General features: G+C 43.5%; 1 protein-coding gene across 1 annotated transcript in view; it reads left to right on the plus strand.

Moving 5' to 3' along the window:
- Positions 1-26831, plus strand: part of LOC144603699 (leucine-rich repeat-containing G-protein coupled receptor 5-like) — a 132804-nt gene that overhangs the window by 13784 nt on the left and 92189 nt on the right. The window contains exon 2 of the mRNA XM_078417340.1: positions 25036-25107. Coding sequence (XP_078273466.1) covers positions 25036-25107 — 72 coding nt within the window. The remainder of the gene's footprint in view (positions 1-25035; positions 25108-26831) is intronic.

Here is a 26831-nt window from a genome sequence, read left to right on the forward strand (position 1 = left end):
GTTAAAAGAAATTTCAATAGGTGTTTTGTATTGTGCCAACTGAAGTGAAAGAAGGCAGTGATTAAACTTTCAAATGGGCAGCTGCAATCTGCTCGTTAAGTGGAGCTAAATATGAGATTTACAGTTAATTCATAGTAATTACATATAAATAAAAACAGCAACAATGTCTTTATGTACGCCCGAGAGAATGAAGCCGTTTCCAAAATGCAAGTAGGCTGCATTTTATTTTAAAACTTTTTTTATTTACCCCAAGTCATTTAACAAGGTATGCTTTTTTTCCCATTTCCCCTCAGTGAATAGTTCGTTCTTAAAATTAGCTCATAATTTACATGGTTAACTATTTTTTTAAAGAAAACCTTCAGGAACGTGCATTCATTTCAAAGTTGACCTTTATTTATCTCATTGTACGAACATTATGTTTACTGCTTGTGGCCTTTTAAAAAAAAAAAAAAAGCTTCAGGCTCAAATGTCAACATCTTTCACATAGCACCGTAACAATGGTATAAAGATTGCATTTAACTTTAACCAGATGGAGCTTGCTCGTATTTTTTAAAATGCAATTAAACAAGATGTAAATTTTGATGTTTGATGAAATGTTAGCAATGAAGTTAGTAGTTCTTTCGGCACAAAAGGCTGAACTAAGGAACTTTGGTCACTGTATAAGAACCATTGTCCTGATCGCTGTGTCGGTAAGAAATAGAGTCCAGTCTGGTCGTGGGAAATACCTACATATCTGACACTAGACTCATTTCTTTGAGAAAAGGGGTGGAATAGAAAGTGTGGTTATATTACTGTTGCATTCCAATCAGCCATGGTCTGCCTAATTTTCTTTGATCTACAAGATAAACTAATTTTCTTATAGGCTGGACAAAAGTAGTTAGCTATGTAATGCTTTTATGTTGGCTGAATGGTGTTTAGAGAGGGGGCAGGAATAGTAATGGTGGGAGCACAACCTTTCTCTCAAACTCTTCCACAGTCATCACAGCTTTGAAATCAGAACGGCAAGCAAGGACTATTGCAATGGTATCCACTGTGCAGTCTTTCCTGGTTGGTAACTTGTGAAATAAAGAGCAGTTACATTAGTGTTGGCTGAAATGGAGTTTGCTTCGCCAAATGTTTTTTTGTTGCATCAATAACCAACTGTGGTAATTAGATTACATGTGTGAAAACCCTTGGCAATATGCATTGAATTTCTTCAATACAAAGCAGAGAACTTGCTTTCTTAATCTTTCTTTAGCGCGTTGACATTTATTTATATCTGCTGGAAGAAAGACTTTCTTTATCCCGTCCCTAAAACGTACATACATCGCATTCTTACTTTTTCAATACAGCAAGAAAGTAGCAGAGCAAAATTTTGTTTTGGCAAAATTGAGTTCGACTTTAACTTGAGGTAGATTTTTTTCCTGTCAAAAGGGCATAAAGGAAAGGTTGTTGCAATGAATTGTGCAAAATAGCAGAAAAAGGGATTTAAATTGGCTTGATATTGGGACTTAAGAAGAACCAAACTCCATTCATGTAACTGATCAGGAGTTTTAACTCACAAAATGCTGGAGTAACTCAGCAGGTCAGGCAGCATCTCAGGAGAGGAGGAATGGGTGACGTTTTGGGTCGAGATCCTTCTTCAGACTGAAGAAAGGCCTCGACCCGAAACGTCACCCATTCCTTCCCTCCTGAGATGCTGCCTGACCTGCTGAGTTACTCCAGCATTTTGTGAATAAATACCTTCGATTTGTACCAGCATCTGCAGTTATTTTCTTACACAGGAGTTTTAACTGTTGTGTTGGCTCCTGTATATATTGTTCAGTGTGTGAATCAATTGATTTTATGAATCCCCAAAGACTGGTTCTGGTTCTGGTTAATTACTGCACAAACACCTCATAAGTGTTTATCTCGTGCAGGTCGGAGTGAGTAGAGTAGTGATTAAATTTTGTAGTGGTCCTTTTTGACCAAGTTGAGGCGATCTAGTTGCTCAATCCCCTTACATTCTGTTGACAATTTGAAATCAAGCCTTTAATTTCATACACTTTTGTCTACATCTTCAGTACTAGCTAATAATGTAGCAATACAGCACCTTTTGGTTTTCTTCACAATGATTGACCACTGTGAACTTTGAAATGTAGTTGTCCTAACATACAAAATCAGTCTGAAGAAGGGTCTCGACCCGAAATGTTACCCATTCCTTCTCTCCAGAGATGCTGCCTGACCCGCTGAGTTACTCCAGCTTTTTGTGTCTTTCTTGCGTTTAAACCAGCATCTGCAGTTCCTTCCTATACAAGATCAAGATCTGACGGCGGGTCTGCACACAGCAGGACCCATGATCTAGCAATGTGCTGGTGAGGAGATAATCTCCTTTACAAGGAACATTGATCAAGTTTAGGGTTTAGCCAAGTGACCAGAGATATTCCAATGTTTTTCAGTGGAACAGTGCCATGTGATCTTTCAAATCCGCAAAGGCAACAGATATCTCATCTAAAATATGACACCTGAAACAATCCAGAATGCCTTCTGTATCATAACAGTATATTAACAATCACATTTTGATAGGGAGTCATACATAGAGTCCCAACCCATTTGGTCTACACTGAAAATTAGGCATTCACTTACACTAAAACCACTGGCACATTCAGGGTAATTTACAGTAACTCCTTAACCTACCAACAAGGTGGTGGGAAGAAATTGGAGTTCCCAGAGGAATCCAAATGGAGCAAATTCCACATGGACAGCGGCAGAGGTCAGGATTGAACTCGGGTTGCTGGAGCTGTGAGGTGGCAGACCTACTAGCTGTACCACTGTTTTGTTTCATACTCTGAAACTTTCTGTCTCATAAACCAAATGCAACCAATCAAGCCACAGTTGAAAATAATCGTGTATCACCTTCTCACAGAGTCAAGTCAAGTCAAATCAATTTTATTTGTATAGCACATTTAAAAACAACCCAAGTTGACCAAAGTGCTGTACATCAGTTCAGGTACTAAGAACGAACATACAATGGCACACAAATATAACAGCACATACATAAACAGTTCACAGCGCCCCCTCAGAGGGCCTCAAACGCTAGGGAGTAGAAATAGGTTTTGAGCCTGGACTTAAAGGAGTCGATGGAGGGGGCAGTTCTGATGGGGAGAGGGATGCTGTTCCACAGTCTAGGCCCTGCAACCGCAAAAGCGCGGTCACCCCTGAGCTTAAGCCTAGACCGCGGGATAGTCAGTAGCCCCAAGTTGGCCGACCTGAGGGACCTGGAGAAGAAGATTTTTGATTTGGGGGGGGGGGGGGGGGGGGGGAAGCCCTTTTAGGGCTTTGTATGTGAATAGGAGGAGCTTGAAGTTGAAAGAGTCATAGAGACATGCAGCATGGAAACAGGCCCAGCGGCCCAACTTGGCTATACTGACCACCATGTCCTATCTACACTAATTGCACCCGCCTGTGTTTGGCCCATATCCCTCAAATGCTTCTTAAATGTTGCAATAGTACCTGCCTCAACTACCTCCTCCAACAGCTCATTTCATATATCCACCACCCTTTGTGTGTAAAAGTTACCCCTCCATGTTCCAGGTAACAGGTGACATGTCAGGATTAAACCTTGTTGGCCTTGCTGTGGGTCAGGGTTTACATATGAAGATTAATTATGTCCTTTGCCATGCAATCAATGTGTATTTTCTTGCCTGAAACATAAAATAATCTGTTTAACCTTTACGCCTCTGTTACTACTGAACAAGGTACTTGGCATCTGAATGAGATGCAAAACTGAATAAATATCAAGGGTTTAGTTTAGAGGTACAGCTCGGAAACTGGCCCTACCTACAGCCCACTGGGTCCACACTGACCATTCACAATAGTTCTATGTTATCCCACTTTGCACACTGGGGGCAATTTGCAGAGGCCGATTAACCTACTGACCCGCACATTCTTGGGAGATGGTGGGGAAAAGGGAGCACCCAGAGGAAACACACGCAGTCACAGGGAGAACATGCAAACTCCACACAGACAGCGCTCGAGGTCAGGACCAAACCCAGGTGTCTGGCACTGTGAGGCAGCATCTCTACCAGCTGCACCACTATGCGGTGGGCCCAGTGGTGGGAAGCTGGAAGAATGAAGAAAGTGTTTAACATTCATATTATTTTCTAAGCAAAATTTACTTATTACACAATTTGACAGTCACAATGCATGATATGGTCAACAAATTAGTGGCTTTGTGTCCCATCCTAAACTGAAGTTCCATGTGTTTAAGGAACAAGTGGGGGTTGTGGTTCCAGTTGCCAAGAAAGGTTTCCAAGGGTCAGGTTCATGGTTTCATACAATAGTTGTTCAGTTCTTTTAATGTGCGTTCTGCTAAAAATTAGTTGCTGACTGCACTGAAATTCCCTGTAATTTTGCAGCATAAGGAATGTGTTTGCACCAAGAAAATGCAGAGAACCAGAGACTTATGGTACAGGGGGGAATAATTCAGTCCATTGTGCTTTTTGCCAGCTTTTCGTTAGCGCAAACAGGAACAATCACGTGGCTTGTGTCTGTATTGCCTCAAATGCCTACTTATTTTTCTATTACAAAATGTTATGATAATTACAAACTGTTATAATAATTGTCTTTATACTCCTTGTTTTATGTACTGGAAGCATTTTACGTTAATATAGTTCTCCTCACCTCATTAACTATAATTTAATAATTGTCTTCGTCTTCTTGCATTGAATCCACAACCAAAATAAAATAGTCAATAGTCAATAGTCAATTATACACATAAATGTGCAGTGAAATGAAAAATTACCCGCAGTTCAACAATAAGACCAATAAAAATAAGCAATAAAAATATGCAATAACACATACAATCATAAACCAACACCAAACAAAACGAAACATCCATCACAGTGAGTCTCCTCCAGTCACCTCCTCACTGTGATGGAAGGCCAGAATGTCTTTTTCTCTTCCCCTGCCGTCTTCTCCCGCAGTCAGGCTGTTGGAGTTGCCACGTCGGGGCGGTCGGGGCTCCCGACATTGAAGGGTCCCGTCCCAAAATGTCACCTATGCTTTTCAGAAGGATAGAGATTCAGCAGCGGTAGAGATGCTGACTTACAGTGCCAGAGGTGCCGGTACGAGTGTGCAGTATAGTGCTAGTGTACAAGGTGATCCCTGCTCAGCGCGGACGATGTGCTGAAGGGCCTGTTTCCACACTGTATCTCTAAAGTCTAAAGTCTAAAATAAAGTGGGGATGTTCATGGATGATTATGCAATGTTTAATTCTATTCCCACCTCTGTGGCGTGAGGGGATGAGACAGTGTCAGGAGTGTAATGGAATATTCTCCATTTAACTGAAACTCTAACATGATCCAGCAAGCTCCATCCTGGACAACCCATTCCCTCCACACTGCAGCTCCTTATCTAAGAAAGGAGACACATAGCGCTGGAGTGAACCAGTGGATCAGGAAGCATCCCTGTAGAACATGGATCGGTGAAGTTTTGGATTGGGACCATTCTTCAGACTGATGTTGTAGCAGGGAAGGGAAGGGGAGAAAGCTGGAAGAGAGGAGAGGTAGCATAAAGTGTGGCAGGCAATAGGTGAACACAGACAATGGGGGTTTTTTTCACAGGCAGATGGTTGGGCAAAGGCCAGAGATCAAAAAACACAAGGTGTGAAACAAAAGTATTGAAGAGTTACAAATTGTGAAGCTAGAGGAAGGAATGTAGGTGGATGGGGAGGGGGAGGGGAGAAATAGGTGCAAGTCAAGGGGGCATGGGGGAGGAAGAGCAGAAGTTTGACAAAACCTCCCAAACCTGCAGCCTGTATTACCAAGGGCAAGGGCATGAGACACATTGATTTGCCAATCCCAGCATGTGAAACTCATACAGTTTGTTGGATTTGGTCTGGATTACAACTGAATTATGATGGGAGGCAGTAAGATATAGCATGCCTGTCACATTTATTTTGCTTTTCACCAGTTTGTGTAAATGTGATTATTAACTTGCATCATTTAGGAAAATACATTTTCATAAGGCTCGCAGAAACATTTCCGACATGTCTTCTGAGATTTGTGGTGAGAGATTGTTTGCAGGGCCTATAACTAGTGGCCGTTGTCTGATTCAGTAAATAAATGGTTGACCATATAGAACTAAGAGCCGGAGACATTTCTTCACTCAGATATTTGTGCATCTTTGGGATTGTCTATTCCAAACTCAGCCATTAAGTATGAACAAAATGAAGGTCAATAGATTATTGGCCATTCAGGGAACTAAAGGCAGTGTGAATAAAATGTGTCAGTGGAGCTGAGCTTGTTCACTGATGCTCAGTTGCAAACTCTCTCGACTCTGGGTCAAGAGATTGTGTATTTGAATCTTGGCTGACATTGCAATGTAATAACGAATGAAGGGTGCATTCTTAGAGGCCCCCATCCTTTTCATGAAATGTGTTTGAGGGAGAGGGAGAAAACCAGAGTCTTGCAGGAGAGATGCAGAGGTGGTTACTAACCCGAATCAAGGTTATATGTTAAATTCAAGAGTCTACAGATTACAAGCAAAGCCTTGGAGTGAAGATAAATAATTGCAATGGCCATCAGTAATTACATTATATATTTCATCACTACCAAATGCTGGATCAGGCAGTATCTGTGAAAAGGGGGATAACTTTAAAAACGGGCGGAACAGTGGAGCAGCGTGGATCTGTGGCCTCACAACGCCAGAGATCCAGGTTCGATCCTGACTACTAGTGCTGTCTGTACGGAGTTTGTACATTTTCCCTGTGCCTGTGTGAGTTTTCTTCAGGTGCTTTGGTTTCCTCCCATGTTCCAAAGACAAGCAGAGTTGTAGGTTAATTTGCTTCTGTAAATTGTCCCAAGTGTCAAGAATGGAAAAGTGTACGGGTGATCAAGGTCAGTTTCGATTCAATGGGCCGAAGGGCCTGTTTCCACACTGTATCTCTAAGCTAAACTAAATATTTTGCTTTTGGGTTTTTGTTTGATTTGGAGAAATGACTGTGACTATACATAACTATCTAGGCACTTGGTCTTTTTGAAGTGGGTTGAAAATGATTGACAGTTTAGCATTGTCATGTCCGTTGTGCACTCTATCATTGTTCGTCCTAGTAAAGTAATTCAAAACATAGACGTGTACAGCACAGGAACAGTCTCTTTGGTCATTGATGTCTGTGCCAAACATGATGCTCAATTAAACTAATGCCTAATGCCTGCATGTGATCCGTATCCCTCCATATCCTGCATATGTATTTGCCTTTGGAAAAGCCTTTTAAATGCCACTTATGTACCTGCTTTGACCATTACAGTCAGAAGATGGTCGGAACCTTTTTCCCAGGATGGACAAGTTAAATACTAGTGGACATAGCTTTAAGATGAGAGGGACAAAATTTAAAGGAGACGTGTGGGGCAACTTTTTTGACACCGTGGTTGGTGCGTGACTGGAATGAGCTGCCAGGATTAGTGGTGGAGGCAGATATGATAGTGGCATTTAAGAGGCTTTTAAACAGGCCTATGATATGCAGGCAATGGAGAGTTATGAATTATGCATAGGTAGATAAGAGATGATCTTGGCGATATATTCAGCACGGACAGTATGGGCCGAAGACCTTGTTCTTATGCTGTTCTTTTCAATGTTCTATGTTCTGTCACACATGCCAGTGCATTCTCGGCACGTGTAACTCCCTGTTTAAAAACAAAATCTGCCCTGCACATCTCCTTTAAACTTTCCCAACTTACCTTAAAGCTTTTCACAATAGTATTGAGATTTCCATCCTGGTTAAAGATTCTGATTGTCTACCCTATCTACCTCTCTCATTGTTTCAAAAACTTCAATAAAGTCTCCATTCAGCCTCTGACACTCCAGTGAAAACAATCCAAGTTTGAGCATTCATAATTTCACAACCCAAAGGAGAGAATCCTTCAGAATAATAATTGCAGACACACTGATAGAGAAACTTCCAGTAGCAATTTGATTCTGACCAAATAGTTGTAGCAAGTCTCGGAGCGTGTGGTTATAGGAATAGCAAATAGCTGCAGCTGGATTTCTAATCAGTTGTTGTGATAACCTTGTCCTTTCCCAGTATTTTACCAAAAAAACGCAGTTCTCTTTAATCATCTCTGTAATGGAAGAAATTGTACTGAGAAGCTTATAGCTTCTGACTTTTTTATCCTTATAAGTTCTAAGTTCATAAGACATCGGAGTCATCTTCGGCCATTCAGCCCATCGAGTCTGCTCTGCCATTTGATCATGTCTGATCTATTTTTCCATCTCAACCCCATTCTCCTGCCTTCTCCGCCACATTTCTCCAACATTTACTAATCAAGAACCTAGCAATCTCTGCTTTAAAACTACTCAATGGCTTGGGATCTGCAGCCATTCGTGGCAATGAATGCCACAGATTCGCCACCCTCTGGCAAAATAAATTTATCGCCATTATTATCTATTAATTTTATTCACACCCTCCCACATACTCCAACATTTCACAAAATTAAATTTTTTGTAATACCTGTCACTTTGCAGCTTTAGGAATTAAAAATAAGTTGTTAGTAAATGAATGGTTTCAGCTGTGGCTCAGTTTAAGCGCACATCCCACAACAGTGAGTCAGAAGGGAGTTAATCCCACCCCAGACCACTGAACACAATATGCAATGGTCAAAATAAAGATGCATAAGCACGGAAGTTCCATCACTCTGACGAGATATTAACTGATGTCTTTATTCACAAAATGCTGGAGTAACTCAGCAGGTCAGGCAGCATCTCTCCTGAGATGCTGCCTGACCTGCTGAGTTACTCCAGCATTTTGTGAATAAATACCTTCGATTTGTACCAGCATCTGCAGTTATTTTCTTACACTATATTAACTGATGTCGGTCTACTCACTCAGGTGGTTGTGAACCATCTCACGGCACCATTTAGATGAAGGGCAGTAAGATTATCTCCAAAATCCAGGACCATGCTTATCTCTCACCCAACATCATCACAACAGATGGTCCTAACTCCATCACTTGGGAGTGCAAATTATCCTATCTTACATTAGAGGAGAAACTACACCTTAAAGAATTACTTCGTTGCCTGTAATGAATTACCTTTGGGGCTTCTGAATGACGCTATCCAAAGGCAGCTCCTCAATATAGAAAAGCTTTCAGTCTTGTATTGTCACCAGGTCAAAGTGCTAGATCTGACTTTTAAACGTTGAATCAGTTAAGCTATTTCCATAGTTTCTTTACTTAACAAAAGCGTGTTGCTTTATGGCTGTTCGCTGTTATAAATCTAAGGCATTCATGGCAACCAGTCAGACTGGTTTTAGATTTACACTTATCATCTATTGCATACACTTCGATGTTACTTTATAAGACCAATATCAACAAAGAAAGGCTTCGGCTAGTTGTTATTTAAGTAAACTCAGTCACTAAAAGAGATTACATTTTCACAGGGGAAAAGAAGTTACCCCTGATGTAGGACTAGGTTTAAGTACTTTATTTTAAAATCCCCCAACACGCCTTCGTCAGGCATCCAGAGTTGTTCATGGTACAAATGCAGCCTGAAATAATAACTGATGAATACTGCTTGTGAAATGGTTGTGTACATAAGGTGAAGGCTAAAGCCTTTGCTTATGAATGGACCTTTTAATCAAGGCATTATCTTTGTTTTGACAAAGAAGAAAGTTTTTGGTTGCTTGATGTACAGATTAATGGAGCATGCCAAGGCTCTGATTTTGGAGCTATTTGCAAAAAAACAGTTTTAAGGATTTACAGGCAGTTGACAAATGCCATTAATTCTTTCAAAATGCCATCGCAAAAAAAAAATCTGAAGGCAAACACTCCCACCAAAGAGGAGAAGGCATTGGAGGGATCTCTGTGTTAGCTTCTGTTATTTTCTTTTGCCCACATCATTCATTGCCTCCCTCCAGAAGAAAGAATCATGATGCGCGTGGCCACGGAACAGGGAGGGTAAGGCCGCCTTTGAAAACATTTGAATGAAATAGAATATGCCAATCTGCTTTTGTCAGTAACCATGAGAACTGAATACAATTGTTTCCACAAAAACTGCCTCTGTACTTGTGGGTAGGCCTTTAAAAGGCTCTGGGGTCGTTTAGTCTGACAGAATAGAACACAGGCATCACCTTTGTTAAATGCTGTATTCAACAAGAACCAGAAAAAGCTGCTTTTAGAGCCAATGGTTTTTTTCCCCTGACCTAAATCTAATAGTTTATAATTCTGTGTGAATATTTTTTTTATTACTTATTCAATGAGAACAATCGTGTTTTTCTCAATTATACATTTTTTTGGCGTCGTAAGTGAGTTCATGTTGTGCATTATTGATAAATAAAAATGCTTTTATTGGTATTGTGCCTTTCACAGACTCAAATTGTTTACAGCCAGTGAAATATTGATATGTAATGGAGGCAGCACGGCAGGCAAAGTGGGTGCAGCGAGCTTTTGTTTCTTTAATTTAGGGAACGAGGGAATCACTGTTGCATGGTCGTGACCTTTCACCTTTGAAGGAGTGATCGTGAGTTTCCTTCCTCAATGGCTCGTGAGATACCCCCAAAGTACTGCTGTGTAAGGTGTTTCGAGCGTTTATAGTCAAGGTAGTGCAATTTGGAGAGTGACTTGGAAGTCTTGCTAACAAACAGAAATAAGGCGGTGACCAGATAACTTTAGTTTAGTTAGCTTAGTTTAGATTAGTTTAGTTTATTGTCATGTATATTGTCATATTGTATATTGTATATTGTCATGTATATTGTATATTGTATATTGTCAGGTATAGTGGGAAGCTTTTGTTGGATGCTAACCAGTCAGCGGAAAGACTATACTGTAGTGGGCCAAGTAGGCCAAAATAACGACAAGTAGGCAAGGTTAACGAAAGCGTGTTTACTGTATCTCTGGAACTCCAAAAGGGAATGAGAGTCATGCGGTCCTTGACCTTTATACTCCCGGCCGAAGTCCGCCTCCTTGGCTCGACCCATTCCCGTGCCGAGGGGTCGTGAGTGGTATGGCCCGACCCTCGGGAGCCGCCACAGGACCCCACCCCAGAACCAGAGGCACGAAGCGCACCGGTGGTCGCACTAGTCGACCGAACCGTGTACGGTACCCGTCCGACGGGGGGTCTGGCGGGGGCTCAGCTGAAGGGACAACCGGGGGGGCTGGCGGGGGCACTGCTGGAGGGACAAACGGGGGCGGAGAAGGGGGTACAAATACCGGTCGAGATGAGGGGATCGGCGGGTGCGGTGTTGGAGGCACTTGTAAAGGGGGGCGCCCGCGCGGCCGAGGCTGTGCAACCCGCACCGGCTGGTCAATGTCCAAGTGCGCTGGCTTGAGGCGATTAATTGACACGGCCTCCGGTCGGCCCCCCATGTCCAACACAAAAGTTGTCTCACCGTGCTTCAGCACCTTGAAAGGGCCCTCATAAGGTCTCTGAAGCTGTGCTCGATGGGCGTCGCGGCGGAGAAAAACGTAGGCACAATCTCGAAGGGCCAATGGGACGTGCGGGTGGAACGTCCCATGGTGAGACGTAGGGACGGGTGCCAGTTTTCCCACTCGCTCACGAAGGCGCTGTAGGGTGGACGAGGACGGTTCCTGCTGCCCCGGCGATGAGGGCACGAACTCCCCGGGCACGGTGAGCGGCGACCCGTAGACGAGCTCGGCTGATGACGTTGCGAGGTCCTCCTTGGGTGCCGTCCGGATGCCTAATAAGACCCACGGCAGTGCGTCCATCCAATCGGGGCCGGAGAGTCGTGCCTTCAACGCAGCCTTGAGCTGCCGGTGGAACCTCTCCACCAGGCCGTTAGCCTGCGGATGGTAGGCCGTGGTGTGGTGAAGCCGAACCCCTAACAGCTCAGCCATGGCTGACCACAACTCAGAGGTGAACTGTGGTCCCCGGTCTGATGTAAGGTCCACCGGCACCCCAAAGCGTGCGATCCAATTTGCAGCCAACGCTCGAGCACACGTGGACGTGGACGTGTCGGTCAATGGTATGGCCTCTGGCCACCGGGTGAACCTGTCAACCACCGTGAGGAGGTGAGTAATGCCCCTCGAAGTCGGGAGGGGACCCACAATGTCCACGTGCAGGTGGTCAAATCGGCGGTTTGGCAGACCGATTTGCTGGAGAGGCGCCCGGACGTGGCGCTGGATCTTCGCCGTCTGGCACGCGACGCAGGTGCGGGCCCAATTGCCAACCTGCTTGCGGAGACCGTGCCACATGAACCGTGTGGCCACCAGTGCGACTGTCGTCCGGATGGATGGGTGAGCCAACCCGTGGATTACATCGAAAATCCGCCTGCGCCAGGCAGCAGGCACGATGGGGCGTGGTTGGCCCAATGACACGTCGCACAAAATTGTCGCTCCATTGGGGCCGAGAGGGACATCCTCAAGGCGGAGGCCGGAGATGGCAGTCCGGTAGGCGGGTATCTCGTCGTCCACCAGTTGAGCCACCGCCAGGGTTGAATAGTCAATGCCAGGCGCCACATCCAAAACCACCTCGACGGCGGGGCGCGACAACGCGTCGGCCACCCGGTTTTCTTTCCCCTCCACGAAACGGATGGAGGTTGTGTACTCTGAAATGTACGCCAACTGACGCTGTTGTCGGGCGGACCACGGGTCTGCAACCTTCGTGAAGGCGAAAGTTAGTGGCTTGTGGTCCGTGAATGCTGTGAACGGACGTCCCTCCAGAAAGTAGCGGAAGTGACGTACCGCCTGGTACAGGGCCAGGAGCTCGCGGTCAAACGCACTATACTTCTTCTGGGCGCTGGTAAGGTGTCGGCTGAAAAAGGCCAGGGGACACCAACCCCTGTCTGTCAGTTGTTCCAGCACGGCGCCAATAGCTACCTCTGATGCGTCCACTGTAAGGGCCGTCAGGGCATTTTCCCGTGGGTGGACGAGCAGCACAGCCCGAGCCAGGGCCTCCTTTGCGCCATCGAAAGCCGTCGCCGCCTCATCGGTCCACGCAATGTCCTTACGTCCGCCTGCCAGAAGATGATACAGCGGCTCCATGATGTGGGCCGCAGATGGCAAAAAACGGTGGTAAAAAGCCACCATGCCCACGAATTCCTGCAGGCCACGTAACGAGAAGGGACGGGGAAACCGGCGGATGGCCTCAACTTTGTCCGGCAGAGGAACCGCACCCTGCGAAGCCACGCGGTGGCCGAGGAAATCGATGGTTTCCACGCCGAACTGGCACTTGGCGATGTTGATAGCCAAGCCGTGCTCACTCAGCCTTTGAAACAGCTGTCGAAGGTGGGCACAGTGCTGCTTCCGCGAGCGGCTGGCTATCAATATGTCATCGAGGTACACAAATATGAAGTCCACGAAAAACCGTGTATCATCCGACCGGATGGATTTGAGCTGGAAATATACCTCAGCTTGCTGGAACCAGACGTGGGGTCGGTGGGTCCAAAAGGTAGGGAGGGCTACAGAAATTGCCTCGATAGCCGGTGTAGCGCCCTCGGACAGCGAGGCGAAGGCTGAGCCCCATGTCTTGTCCATTTTTCTATAATGGACCGTTCGGGGTCACCAATGTAGTGGGCCAAGTAGGCCAAAATAACGACAAGTAGGCAAGGTTAACGAAAGCGTGTTTACTGTATCTCTGGAACTCCAAAAGGGAATGAGAGTCATGCGGTCCTTGACCTTTATACTCCCGGCCGAAGTCCGCCTCCTTGGCTCGACCCATTCCCGTGCCGAGGGGTCGTGAGTGGTATGGCCCGACCCTCGGGAGCCGCCACAATACACAATTACACAATGTACAGATACATGAAAAAAGGAATCAAATTTAGTGCAAGATAAAGTCCAGTAAATTTGATTAAAGATATTCCGAGGGTCTTCAGTGAGGTAGATAGTACTCAGGAGCGGTCTCTAGTTGTTGGTTCAGTTGCCTGATAACAGCTATCTCTGATTCTGGAGGTGTGCGTTTTCACAGTTCTGTACCTTTTGCCTGATGGGAGAGGGGAGAAGAGGGAGTGACCAGGGTGAAACACATCCTCGATTATGCTAGTGGCCTTGCCGAGGCAGCGTGAAGTGTAGATGGAGTCAATGGAAGGGACTTTGGTTTGTGTGCTGGTCTGGGCTGCGTCCACAATTCTCTGCAATTTCTTGTGGTCTTGGATGGAGCGCTTCCCAACTCACGCAGTGATGCATCCCAATAAAATGCTTTCTACGGCGAATCTGCAGAAGTTGGTGAGAGTTGTTGGGGACATGCCAAACTTCCTCAACCTTCTAAGGAGGTAGAGCCATTGATGTGCTTTCTAGTCCATTGCCTCGTTTTGACTGGTCCAGGACATGTTGCTGGTGATAGTTACTTGCTTTGCTTGTTTTGGTTATGTTGATTGAGGAATTCATATAATCATTCACTCAGCTTATGATATATTTGTAGAGAATGATAGACAGTAGTACGCCATAATTGCTTTTCATGGCATTTTAATATTGATTATAAATACACATTATCTGGCTCTTGTCCCACGATTAGATTTTATTTGCCCCAATCGACACTTATCTAGCTATTATAGTGAAATTTTGCATTCATTCATAATTTCTTAACAGTTTCCCCTTCATCTTCTAAATAAAAAGGCATTGGTTGCCACAACGTTCCCCTTGTTTGTGCTTTGGGATTGCAATCTCCTTGGCGGGGCATTGCAGCAAAGCCCAGTTCTGGCTTCCACATGAGGTCTCCATACACACATCACAGTAATTATGATTAAGTAAGAATTAACATGGTGGCATGGGGGCGCAGTGGTAGAGTTGCTGCCTTTTAGCGCTTGCAGCGTCAGAGACCCGGGTTCATTCCCGACTATGGGTGCTGTCTGTAAGGAGTTTGTATGTTCTCCCCGTGACTGCGTAGCTTTTCTCCGAGATCTTCGGTTTCCTCCCACACTCTAAAGACGTACAGGTTTGTTGGTTAATTGGCTTGGTTTAAGAGTAAATTGTCCTTAGTGTGTGTAGGATAGTGTTAATGTGCAGGGATCTCTGGTCGGTGTGGACTCGGTAAGCCGCAGGGCCTGTTTCCACACGGTATCTCTAAACTAAACTAAACAATGACAAATTTGGTTTAGCTGTTCCATCTCCCTCCCATCCAGAACCAACGTATCATCTCAGGGGGCACAGGGAACACAATTGTACAACCTACCTACCATCTCAGAGACCTGAGTGACCTAATCTATATCTTTGGGTAGCTCACCAAATAGACATAAAGGGGAGCTGTTAGTCAGACAAATAAAACACAATAGGAACTGTATTTACATTCCAATGCAATTCACATCAGTGTTATGAGACAAAGAAAGGCTCAGTTATGGATTGATTTGAGGAAAGAATTCAAGGCCTCAAGGCTTTGGCAGTGATGGACAAGATCTCCAACACTATGCTCTAGAGGCTAGAATTGGAGGAGCACAAATACCTTGAGATATAACGAAAGATGTTACGAGGATAAGAAGGAGCAAGAGAAGGATGAGAATATTAGAAAGGGTTGGTCCTGATGGCATTTTGAACTAAGATTGTGACTGTTGTATAATAGCAATTGTTTGCTAATAAATGCAATTCATTATCTCCATCAAAGATGCTAATGGAATATGAGATATTAAAACTGCAAAATGCTAGGATCATAATGATGATATTTTCAAGATATTTTCTACGTACAGCTAGATTTGTGATATTTTATGTGCCGGACGGAACTGCAGAAGCTGGTTTGTACTGAAGATAGACACAAAATGCCGGAGTAACTCAGCAGGTCAGGCAGCATCTCTGGAGAAAAAGAATAGGTGACGTTTCAGGTCAGAACTCTCTTCTTATGTAGGGGGGGGGGGGGGGGGGGGAGGAGAAATAAACTGGAGGCAAGAAAAGGCCAGAACAAATCAAGGCCAGCAACAGATTGAAATGAATACATTGAATTGAATTGAATACATTTTATTAGCCAAATATGTATACATACAAGGAATTTGCCTTGGTGTTTTGCTCACAAGTAACAACACGATATACAGTAGACAATTAAAGATAAAACATTATAATTTAAATATTTGAAGAATGAAATAAAATACCAGGGCAAAAGGAGGCTAGGCTGTTAAGTAGAGCTACTGCTTGGGGGAAAAAAGCTGTTTTTATGTCTGGCTGTGGCACCTTTGACAGTCCGGAGTCGCCTTCCAGAGGGAAGTGCTTCAAGAACTTTGTGGCCAGGGTGAGAGGGGTCAGAGATGATCTTGCCCGCCTGCTTCCTGGCCCTTGCAGTGTACAATTCGTTGATGGGGGGAAGGTTGCAGCCAACAACTTTCTCGGTTGATCGAACGATGCGTTGCAGCCTCCGGATGTCATGCTTGGTGGCTGAGCCAAACCAGACCATGATGGAGAAGGTGAGGACAGACTCTATGATGACAGTATAAACCTGGACCATCATTGCCTGTGGCATATTGTGTTTTCTCAGCTGCCGCAGGAAGTACATCCTCTGTTGGGCATTTTTGACTGTGGAGTCGATGGTGGTCTCCCATTTAAGGTCTTTGGAGATGATGGTTCCAAGGAACTTAAATGACTCCACAGATGTGACTGTGGTGATGTTGATGGTGAGTGGGGGAAAGGGAGGGAGAGCTCTCCTAAAGTCTACAATCAATTCCACTTAAGAGCATTGAGCTCCAGGTTGATGACCTCAGAACAGTGTAGAATCCAGAACTGTACACATGGATATCGTAAAATACAGGTAGGGGGGACTAGCGTAGATGGAGCATGGACAAATTGGGCTGAAGGACCTGTTTCCGTGCTGTAAGACTCTATGATTATGACAAATTGGGCTGAAGTGGCCTGTTTCTGTGCTGCATGACTTGATGACTGTATTGTACAGGAACAAACTCCGGACTGGATTAACTGAGAGATATCCTCATAACATATGTTATAAGTTTCCGTGCTAATCCTAACCCTGATGTAGTCTATCGCAGTACTCTCTGTATCTGTGTATTGGAAGAGAACGTCAAAGAAAACATGTCTTAGTAAATTGAAGATTTTGACAAGATTTTAGCAAACGTATAAACTACAGGTCGCGTAGTTGTTCATTGTACAATCATTGCAAACAAGGCAATAAATAAATCAACACCTTTAAAAGACACAGTAAAGTGGCCAGTCTCCAGTTGAATGCTTACTTTGTATGTCTAAATTGCATGATGGGGCCGACTCTTTACGTGAAATCGTGAAATTCATTGCCAGATCGTTCACTTTAAACAATTTCCACACATGCCAACAACAGCGTCTTCACTGTTCTGCAGAATAAAAACACAAAATAGTAAATGAGGTGCTTCACAAATTGATACCAAAACTGAGGTCTGGATCTTCAATTATCACCTCCTTGCAATGAGTCTCCATGGATTCTTGGCAGATTCATGGGTTATGTATGCCCTATTATTATGTGTGATAATTTCTTCACGGCGGTATTAATGGCAGTCAATGACGGATGCTTTACAAATTATTGTTAAAATGCACAGTTGCAGTCAGCTTCACAACAATGCTCTGCTTATTGGCTCTGAGTTGAGGCGGTGCCTCCCAGTTACCACTAAAGTTATTTGCCTGCATTCTTGATACGCTGCCTGAAGTTCTGAAGTAATTTTGATACGAAATCTCCTCTGTACAATGACCTCATTCACAGCACCGTTCCAATCACGCAGAAATGTTTTTGTCAGGTCTGTTGGCACTTTGCCTACACAATGCTTTTCTGATTGATCTTTGATCCCTTTACTCCCTTCCAGTAATTGTTTGTTCTACTCCCTCTACTGGAGTCTGCACCACATTGCATGCTGGAATTATTTCCTGAAATGACTAACCATTCTCAACAAAATGCTGGAGTAACTCAGCGGGTCAGGCAGCAGCTACTCCAGCATTTTGTGATACCTTCAATTTGCACCAGCATCTGCAGTTATTTTCCTACACAACCATTCTCAACCAAGTCACCAGTGTCTATCTGGGTGCCACCTGACCCTCGCCTTTGATTTTTTCATGTGTTTACAGTCAAAACTACATAAGTAACATATCATTGCAGGTTAAATGGATACCATTCAGCCCATTCCACCTGTGCCTGTTTCGGCACTTCAGACGCAACCACACAGGCCCCTTTCCCTTCATTACTTTATGCTCATTCTTTTCAAGCACTCTTTATGTACCTACTAAATTATACTTTGGTCTTAGATTTTATCCCAATATATATTTTTTTCATGACTGTGATATCTCAATCCACACATAACAAGTTTACAATGCTCTAACCAATTTATGTTTCAAAATTGCTTTTTATATGCTTCAGTGCCTCTGTAATTAAATCCAGAAAAGTATTTGTGTAGGAAGTAATTGCAGATGTTGGTTTCCACTGAAGATAGACACAAATGCTGGAGTAACTCAGCGGGACAGGCAGCATCTCTGGATAGAAGGAATGGGTGATGTTTTGTGTCGAGACTCTTCTTCAGACTGAAGGGTCTCAACCCAAAATGTCACCCAGAAAAGTATTTGGCATTTTACTGCACTTTAGCTGTGTTATATATTCACTTGAATTAATTGCAAGATAGAGCATGGAAACAGACCCTTCTGCACACCGAGTCCATGCTGACCGTTGGACCTTTGGACCTTTGGGTCCTTAGATGATGGCAAAGGAGGATGTAAAGAGGGCAGATACTGCAGTTCCTATTTTTGCGTGGGAGAGTACCATGAGAAGAAGAGAGGGTATCGGTGGAATTGGTAAAGCAACTAGATGGTTGTGCAGGGAATGGGCCATTCAGATGTTGAAAGGAGAGGGAAGAGATGCCTTCTGTCAGATCACAAGAGGCATTGCCAGGACTTCTTGTACATCCATTAGGGTGCACTAAAATAGCACCGCAGTAAGGTTGCAAATAGGCTGGAATAGTCCAATCAATCACTCATCCCCATTCCACCTTTCAGTCCGATCATGGCCGATGTTTTAATGGCTGATATTTTACCCAGGTGCCACTTTCCTGCATTGATTCCACAAGCCTCGAACTGTAATTTTCAAGTAGCTATCAAGCAGTTAATCTGAAGACACAAGGAACTGCAGATGCGGGTTTACAAAAATAAAGACACAAAGTGCTGGAGTAACTCAATGGGTCAGGCAGCATCGCTGGAGAACATGGATAGGTGACATGTTTGGTTGGCACCCTTCTTTAGACCCTCTTCTGAAGAAGTGTCCTTACTTGAGACATCACCTATCCATGGTCTCCAGAGATGCTGCCTGACCTGAGTTATTCCAGCACTTGTGGGGCTATTTAAGCTGTTAATTGTAGTTGTCTGGAAGAATGCCAATCTCTGACCTATTCTACTGATCAATGACTAGTTCAATTGAATTCCTGGTCACTGACAGCCATGAAGATGTTAATACTGGGGATGTGATGGTTAATACTGGGGATGTGATGGTGGAAATGCCATTGAATGTCAGGGGAGTGTGGTGAGGTTTGAGATAGACAATAGACAAGAGACAATAGGTGCAGGAGTAGGCCATTCGGCCCTTCGAGCCAGCACCGCCATTCAATGTGCTCATGGCTGATCATAGTAGGAACTGGCCATCATCGAGCTCATCATTTCCACAAATGTTACCAGTCACTCAATAGACCACAGACATAAACCTTTTAATTAACTGAGAATTCCTAAATATTTCATTGTGGTGGCTGCTTGATTACCATTGGCAGCGGAGAAGACATTTCTTGATGTTCTTTCCTGACTGATCACGGTTTAAATTCAGTTTCTTTTTTCAGAGATTAACATGACTAATCTTCGTGAAACATGTTGTGCAAAGTTTTATAACTAACAAGCCCAGGTTGTTTTTCCATCAATATTATATAGTTCGTTCAGAAACTTTTACATTTAAGTATTGTTTTAGTATATTTTGGAAGATCTTGCAAGAGTACTGAGCACACGTTGGTATTTGTTAATAATAACTTTATGGCCTTGCAAATAATTCCATATCTGTGCTACAAACTCACCATGTCAACCATTGCCCCATTAGTAACTTGTAAAAGATATGCACTACCAAAGAAGAAGCTAAATGGCATAAAAAACATCTAACGCAGTAAAGATATAACCTAACAATTGGCAGTGGTAGATTGGGGAAAAAGGGAGATGATACAATGCACACAGGTGTTTCAATTTGTTGGATTCAATTTAGACTTTAGACTTTACTTTAGACTTTAGAGCACGAAAACAGGCCCTTTGGCCCACTGAGTCCCTGCCGACCAGTGATCATTCCATACACTAGCACGATCCTACACCCTAGGGACAATTTACAATTTTACCGATGCCAATTAACCTACAAACCTGGACGTCTTTGGAGAGTGGGAGGAAATGGGAGCACTTGGAGAAAAGTCATGTGGCGCCGGGAAGAATGTACAAACTCCGTACAGACAGCACCCGTAGTCAGGATCGAACCTGGGTCTCTTGCGCTGTATGGCAGCAGCGTTACCGCTGCACCACTGTGTTGCCCATAAAGCATATTAGTTATTTGTAAAGCATGCAAATAATGTGAACTAATTTTGCCCTTCATTGAGTACAGCTGGGTAGAGATGACAATCCGTACTGGTTCTCATTTACAGGCAAAAATATCACTGGAAGAACATCAGACAAACATTGCATTTCATTAAAACTCATGTTTGTTTTCTGTGCATTTTAAATTCGAGTTATTTAATCAGGTTTATTTTTCATAATCAATTTGTAGGCTGTTTGAGAAAACTTAAAAAATGTTTGTGAGGACATAGCTAAACATATATTTTTTTAAAACCACATCCACACATTCCAGGATAGTGAATTCCAAGGTTTTCTTTTATTCCAAGGGTTAAATCTCAGCAATAAAAGCATACGCCGTCCTTTGTAAAAAATTGTGGGTCCTGGCAACGACCAGTGGTGTTGCTCATAAAAGTTTCATTCAGTCAGAAGTTGTTTTCTATTATCTGTTGATGATATTGTCAAGGATTTTACTTTTACCAGTTAAACCTTGGCTCAGATTCCATGCCTTGTGCAGTCAAAACATCTAACAGCTGTCTGCAGCCCGAATGTTAAAAGAAATGCGAAATCACGTTGCTTAAAATCGTAGATTTTTTTTGACAAGTCTACTTATATTTTTTCGCAGAGGTGTTTCAGACCCTTGATCCAAAACCAGGGGAATAATTTAGGCAGTCAGTAACACCTGCCCAAGAGAGACTGGAAGCAGCAGTGTTTATGTTTAAGATCCCTTTAGTCAGGAATTGTCCGTGGGCTGTTTGTCTTTTGCAAACAATCCTGGAAGTCATTTTCATATGCGACTTGAAAAGACTTTGGGAAATAGCTGGACAGTTTTAGAAAGAAAACGTCAAAGACCTCCTCAACCACAACTCTGCCCTTGACGTGAGCACTTGATTCTATTCCACAGGAGGATATCCAGTCCAACCTGACTGTCAACAAGTCGAGAAGGGCATTTATCAATTCAAACACAACCAGGTATCCCCGTTCTAAATTATGGCAGCAAGAAACAGCAATTGCAAACTCACATCTCCTTCATCTGGGAAGAGAAGAAAGAGGGACCTGGCGTGAGGGGGGGGGGCGAGAACAAAGAGGGACCCAGCGTCGAGGGCCGCCGAGAACAGAGGTACCATTGGGACTGCAATGAACATTTTGTAACTTTGTCGGCGCCCTGTACATGGCAACTCTTTGTATACTTTGTGCATGATATGCAAAACAAAGAATCTCACTGTAACATGTCACATGTGATAATAAAGTTTCATTCATTCATTCATTCATTCAGATGGGCAAGTCAGTGGTCTTCAGAGTCACCATGATCATGACCATCTTCAAGAAGTAAAAGTGGTAACTGCAGAGGGAACTTCTTGCTCTTCTCCATAGGGAAAGCCACTGCCATGGACCTTCTACTAATAGCCAAAGAGCTACTCCCTGTTCATGATGTGGATTCTGTCCGTCCAGCGGCACAATTCACATGGATGCCAACTGCATACAAAATGCAAGGAGCAACATCAGCTGCTCCACATGGTCTTCGTTGAACTCACAAAAGCCTTTGATACCATCAATCATAAGGGACCGTGGAACATCTTCCTAAAAGTTGGCTATCCTGAAATTTGTCTCCATGTTTTTTTCTGCTTCATGATGGCACGTAAGCGGTGTGACCCCCAACTCATCAGTCAACACAGATCCTATCACATTGCAGACTGCGTCAATGCCCCAACACTTTCCACAATTGTTCTCTCTGAAATGTTGCGCCTTAAATTGCTGGTATGAAACTAATCCACAGAAAGTATGTTGGATTTAAGGGTGACACCGGAAACTGTCCAACTTGTCTCGCTTCTCCTCCAGAACCAAGATTACTTTAACTTCAATCATCTATCTGCAGTTTGCAGGTGACCGTTGCAAATGTACATGTTTCGAAGCCGAGCTCCAAATCATTGAGGACTCATTCATTGAAGAGAATATGAGGATACAAATGAGGAGACCAAATATAATAGAAGTACATTTAATGATAATACTGACTAGTGTGGCAGTGCAGGTTGTGAGGAGGATATACAGAGGCTCTAGTGGAGATTCCGAGATTATATTTAAGCAAATAGGTGAGCAAATGGCAGATAAATGATGGACCATAGGGATGTACAGCACAGAAACAGGCTATTTGGCCCACTATTTCCACGCTGACTTTTTTGCCAGTCTACATTAATTCCATTTGCCCACATTAGGGCTGTATGCTTCTATGTCCGATACGGACAAACATAAAGGAGCTCACTTTGGCAGAAAAAGTAGACAATCGTGAGAGATTTAAAGATATTATTGTGAAAAGGAACCTGGAAATTTCCTGTACATGAACCTTTCCAAGTTAACGTGTAGGTAGAGCAAGCAAAGCTGCAAGACTTTATTTCAAGTGGATTTGAACAGAAAAGTAAACATGTCTTAGTGTGAATATGTTTAGTGAGACTACACATGGGATATTGTTTACAGGCTTGGAGTGATATGCTTATGATACAGGGATTATAAGAAAGGTTCACAATATTGATTTTTGGGATGGAGTGTCTTTCGTATGAGGAAAAATGAAGTAGGTTGGACCAAATGTCTTGTGTTTAGAAAAATGCGTTGGTCCGATCAAAATATACAAATTCCTTCATGGGTTTGACATGGGGATAGTGTTCCCACAGCAGATGCTTCAAGAATCAAGGGTGACGATGCCCTAATAAAGGACCAACCATTCACAGCTGAGATGAGAAGATATTTTAGTCAGAGAGTGGTGAATCTGTGGAATTAATTGCCATAGATGGCGGCACATTGGGTGGCATGTTGGCGCAGTGGTAGAGTGGCTGATTTACAGTGTCAGAGACCTGGGTCCTGACTCTGGGTGCTGCCTCTACGGAGTTTGTATGTTCTCCCTGCGACCGCGTGGGTTTTCTCACGCGTGCTCCGGTTTCCTCCTACACTCCAAAGACATGCAGGTTTGTAGGTTAATGGGCTTCTGTAAAATTGTAAATTGTCCCTGTTGTGTAGGCTAGAGCTAGTGTTCAGGTCGATCGCTGGTCGGCAAGGACTCGGTGGGCCAATGGGCCTGTTTCCTGGCTGTATCTATAAAGTCCAAAGTCTAAAGTCTAAAGAAGCCAAGTCATTGGGCACTTTTAAAGTGGATATTGACAGGTTCTTGATTAGTAAGAGTTTCAAAGGTTACAGGGAGAAAGCAGGAGAATGGGGTTGAGAGGGAAAGATAGATCAGCCATGATTGAATGGCGGGGTAGACTCAATGGGCCAAATGGGCTCCTATGACTTTTGAACAGTCCTTTACTCCAGAGGTTGGTGAAGTTTTGGAATTCTCTCACCCAGTAAGTTGTGGAGTCTTAGTCACTGACTATAAAACAAAGATCAAAAGATTGTTTAAGGGGATCGAGGTACACAAAGATAGTGCAGGAAAATAACACCGAGGTAAAGGATTAGTCATTGTTATTGAATGGTGGAGCTGGAATAATGAGCTGAATGATCGAGTCCTGATTCTATTAGCTTGACGCCACCGGCCTTATACAGCTCTGCCAACTTGACTTAAATTATACAACTCGAACCTTCAAACCTTATGATATCATTGATATGTTTTTGAGTTATCGTTAACTATCTTCGCTTTTATGCCCCTGACCAATAGGTTGTGTCATTACTATAAGAAAAACAGAATCACAACTGTTCCTAAGCTTTAGGTTTCAGTATGAATCTGTTTCTGCATCTAAAAGAGATATTTCAATTGCATGAGTAACCTGCATTTAGCATGAGTAATTCAATGAACTGAGATGGACCCATTTAGATACACCATAAGCATAGGAAAGCTGTATAAAGTACTACTTTAAGCAGATATGGAACTAATTCTACTGTGATTTTTTTTTGCCTTGTAAAACATTTGATTAAATGAGCTCAGTAAATGCAAATAGGGAGATTGACTCAGAGGTTGCGCCCAAACTCTACAATCGGGGAAAAGATTGGCCCCGAAACCATGTCCACGCAAGGATTAATGCAAACCCCCTCCCCTCGTTTGGAGGGGCAGTCACAACCCCTCCCCTCACCGCAAAGACCCTCAGCCCCCACCCACCTCTGGTTTCACCTCGTAAACTATTTGATTAAATTCTGCATTGCACGGGATATTATTAATTTCCTGTACCAGGAACCAATGTGGAAAACCATCAGGAAATGCTATATATATAACTGGTTAGACATTTCACTTGTTTAATTCGTAAACTTCCTTGAAAAAATAAACCCTTTGCTTATGGAGACTCACTTAACAGAATTTGATGTATATATGAAATAAACATTCCTTGTTATAATTACTTTCAATGGCTGATTTAATTTTCCACAATAACTACATTACAATTTGCTGCTTTACAGAAATGATTTTCAAGTATATTATTCACTTCCTTTTTGTTTCTGGTATAAGATAATTTTTATTTCACAATATAAAGCCACAGCACTGTCCAAGATATTCCTGCACTAATTTTTAATGATCAGAATTTTTAATAAAGTGGATTTTGTCAATTGTTGGGCATTTTAATACAGCAAACTCATTGTCAAAAGCCAAGAATGAATATTTTGCAATCATTTTCACAATCTCCACTTTCTTCTCCTCCTTTAGAGACCTCAGCATGAACAATATCACTGAGCTTCCCCAGAAAGGTCTCCACAACATCCATTTCTTAGAGGAGCTGTAAGTATGATGTTGCTGCTATTGGTCTTAGTTGGAATATATGAGTCCTAAAAGTTGCTAACCATTTGGCTCAAGATAATTATTGGTGTTTATAAATTGGAGTACTGGGAGTTGAAATAACTACTGCTGCAGCACCTGAGTTAACATAAATCATTGTCTTATTCATTGCTGGGATGTTGGCACAGTTGGCAAAGTTTCTGCCCACCACTGAATATCTTTGATCTGATTTTAGTTTAGTTTAGTTTAGAGAGACAGCGATGGAAACAGGACCTTCGGCCCACCAATTCCGCACCGACCAGCAATCCCCGCACATTAACACTATCCTACACACACTAGGGACAATTTACATTTGTACCACGCCAATTAACCTGCAAACCTGTACGTCTTTGGAGTGTGGGAGGAAACCGGAGATCTCGGAGAAAACCCACACAGGTCACGGGGAGAACGTACAAACTCCGTACAGACAAGCACCCTAGTTGGGATCGAATCCAGTCTCTGGCGCTGCAAGCGCTGTAAGGCAGCAACTCTACCGCTGCGCCACTGTGCCGCCCTAATCTGGTTAGAACTTTTCAGAGGACATTAGAGTCAATCACATTGATTGATGTAGGTCTGGAGTGACGTCAATTCCAGGACAGGCCAGGGTGACAGATTTCCTTCCCTGAAAGACATTGGTGGACCAGATGGTTTTTCTGGCGACAACGCGTTAGTTTCAAACTCTGCGGTGGTATTGCTGCTTTTTACCCTTTATATTTATTTACTTAATTTACCTTATCCACAGCAGCCATAAATCTGTTCTCCAAGCGAAAATGGGAGATGGCAATGATGCAGGAAAGTGGGATTGGAGTGAAGATTAGGCATGATGAAGGCCGGTTGTAGCCTGGACAGAATAAGCAGGGAAGGCCTCTGGATCGAAAACCAGAGGCACGGATTGAAATAATTGGTGGAAGGATCTGAGTGGAGATGGCGGTAAAGCTCCTTCTCTGCATAGGGTGGTAGGAGCCTGCACGTCACAGCATGACGCAGTAAAGGCAGAAACCCGACCAACATTATTGAGGAGCTATGCAGTACAGGGCCATGGCCACATACTTCATAGAGAGACAAGGCGCCACCCAAATAGCAAAGCTGCAGTGCACCAAATGACCTGTGAACCTTTGAGCTTGTAAAACATAGAAGAGTGCAACTGGAGAACAGGCCTTTCAGCCCACCATGTCTGCGCTGCCCAAGATGTCAATCTAAACTAACCCCATGGTCCATATCCCTCTATTCCCTGCTTGTTCACATGTATGTCTAAATGCCTCTTACATGTTGGTAACATATCTGCTTCTACCAACTCCCCAGCACGGAGTGGCCAGCACCCACTGCACTTTGTGTAAAAAAAATGGACCCACTCTTCTCCTTTAAATTTTTCCCCTCTCTCCTTAAAACATGTCCTCTAGTATTTGATATTTCCACCCAGAGAGAAAAGACTCTGCCTATCTATCATATCGACATCTCTAACAAATTTATAAACTTCTGTTGGGATGCTCCACAGCCTCCAATGCTCCAGAAAAAAACCCAATCCAACCTTATCCAACAGCGCCTTCCGGCTGGTACACTCCAATCCAGGCTGCATCCTGGTGAAACTTTTCTGCACCTTCTCCAAACCCTCCACATCCCACCTCAGGGGTGGCAACTGAATGTGGCCGAACCAAAGCTTTATAGAACTGCAATATGACTTCTCAATT

Source organism: Rhinoraja longicauda, chromosome 20 (assembly GCF_053455715.1).
Source record: "Rhinoraja longicauda isolate Sanriku21f chromosome 20, sRhiLon1.1, whole genome shotgun sequence".
NCBI lineage: Eukaryota > Metazoa > Chordata > Chondrichthyes > Rajiformes > Arhynchobatidae > Rhinoraja > Rhinoraja longicauda.